The sequence below is a fragment of the Marmota flaviventris genome, chromosome 2 (genome assembly GCF_047511675.1).
Source record: "Marmota flaviventris isolate mMarFla1 chromosome 2, mMarFla1.hap1, whole genome shotgun sequence".
Classification (NCBI taxonomy): Eukaryota; Metazoa; Chordata; class Mammalia; order Rodentia; family Sciuridae; genus Marmota; species Marmota flaviventris.
The window spans coordinates 79,992,409-79,994,661 of NC_092499.1; the positions used below are offsets into that span (position 1 = coordinate 79,992,409).

The 2,253-nt window shown below is 40.2% G+C and overlaps 1 protein-coding gene across 1 annotated transcript; it reads left to right on the forward strand.

The window, feature by feature from the left end:
- The first annotated feature begins 1,025 nt into the window (after window positions 1–1,025).
- On the forward strand, window positions 1,026–1,979 carry LOC114088169 (olfactory receptor 4K3). Its single transcript, XM_027929751.2, has one exon. The coding sequence runs from the start codon at window positions 1,026–1,028 to the stop codon at window positions 1,977–1,979; it is 954 nt and encodes a 317-aa protein (XP_027785552.2).
- Window positions 1,980–2,253: the final 274 nt, after the last annotated feature.

A 2,253-nucleotide genomic window follows, 5' to 3' on the forward strand; every position in this document is an offset into this window, starting at 1 on the left:
ATTCCAGTAGTTAAAAAATATCTGGCTTCAGATGGTGTGATATTTACCACCTTTTCTATTTAAATATGCTTGGAAATGTATAGTTCCTTCAGGTTTTAACCAGCACACATTCATCAGCCTGGATTAGAAAGTGCATGGAATTGGTGGCATAGAACCAAGGTTGTTCTTAATATCTACATAACTGAAATAAAAATCTAAGAATTAGAGGCTATTTCTTTTTTTATTTTGGACAAACTCCATTATAAAATTGAAATCAACTGTGTTTCTCTGTAGCCATTTTTTCTCCCCCACCTTCTATTCCTTTTTCCTAGACAGTACAGGAGACCAGAGTCCACAACGCTTTTCTACAGCATTTCCACTAAAGAGCAATCATGATTCTCAAGATTCCTCATACCATGATGTTGTGAGAAAAGTCATCACTCCCTTCTATTTTACCTATTAAAACCTGTTGGCAGTAAGTTGTGAAATTTATTTCTTTGTTTAATGTTGTTTGGTTTGGTACTGGGAATTGAGCCCAGGGGTGTTTAACAACTAAGCCACATCCCCAGCCCTTTTTTTATTTTGTACTTTGAGACAGGGTCTCACTAAGTTGCTTAGGGCCCTGCTAAGTTACTGAGGCTGGCTTTGAACTTGTGATCTTCCTGTCTTAGCCTCTGAAGCCACTGGGATTACAGGTGTGAGCCACCAAGCCAGGAACTAGCTGTGAAATTTTAAAGTATTTCACAAACTAAGAAGAAAATATTTGAATACTTTTATTTTTGTTTCTTTTATGAATATTTGCATTTTTTCTTATAAAACAAATTTTTAGGTTATAAGAACAGATCTTTAATTGAATCTTTTAAAATATCTATAAAGGCCTTTGGGGAAAATATTCAACCACTGTGATTTGGGAAAAGGCACAAGAGAGAACTATCTGGAGCCAGTAAACTATTCTATGTAAAAATTCTCACTTGGAGTTTCAATGCTGTAATTTTTTCATAGTTCTCTTCCCATTTGGAAATGACAGAATTCTTCCAGAAATCAGAATGAATATGGCCTGGAGCAATCAGTCCATGGTGACAGAATTCATTCTTCGAGGTTTGTCTGGGTCTTCAGAGCTCCAGATGTTCTACTTCCTGTTTTTCTCTGTAGTCTATGCAGCCACTGTGCTGGGGAACCTCCTCATTGTGCTGACAATTGTATTAGAGCCCCGTCTTCACTCCCCCATGTACTTCCTGCTGGGCAATCTCTCCTTCATTGACATGTCCCTGGCCTCATTTGCCACCCCCAAAATGATTGCAGACTTCCTCAGTGAGCACAAAGTCATCTCTTTTGAAGGCTGCATAACGCAGATATTCTTTCTACACCTCTTAGGAGGTGCTGAGATTGTCCTGCTGATATCCATGTCCTTTGATAGGTACGTGGCTATATGTAAGCCTCTGCGTTACTTGGTCATCATGAGCCGGAGAATGTGCATTGGGCTTGTGATACTTTCCTGGATTGTGGGCATCTTCCATGCTCTGAGTCAGTTAGCGTTTACTGTGAATCTGCCCTTCTGTGGACCCAATGAAGTAGACAGCTTCTTTTGTGACCTCCCTTTGGTAATTAAACTCGCCTGCGTAGACACATACATTCTGGGGGTGTTCATGATCTCTACCAGCGGCATGATTGCCCTGGTGTGCTTCATCCTGTTGGTGATCTCCTACACCATTATTCTGGTCACCGTTCGGCAGCGTTCCTCTGGCGGGTCCTCTAAAGCCCTGTCCACTTGCAGTGCCCACTTTACTGTTGTAACCCTTTTCTTTGGCCCATGCATTTTCATCTATGTGTGGCCTTTCACAAATTTCCCAATAGACAAAGTACTCTCAGTGTTTTATACTATATTCACTCCCCTCTTGAATCCAGTGATCTATACTCTTAGAAATAAAGATGTCAATCAGTCCATGAGGAAACTAAGCAGCCATGTCTTCAAGTCTAAGAAAACTGATCAGATCCCTTAATTTTCTTCATATAAAAATTAAAGACTGTTCAGCTCTTATCCCTCTCAACATAAAGACACCATTGCAAGAAATCAAGTAGTTGGTGAGAGAACTGATTTAGTCATCAATCTCATCAGTCACTGAGTTCTGGTCCTCTTAATTGCCCACAAGCAGTACCCTGTGAACCAAAGGAGCAACAGGATTTCCCCATTGCGGGCAAAGTGCTGATGAATGGTTTTTAATGCAAAAGTCAGAAAGAAGTGGAGGGTTCTTGATAAGTAAAAGTGTTTGCTAT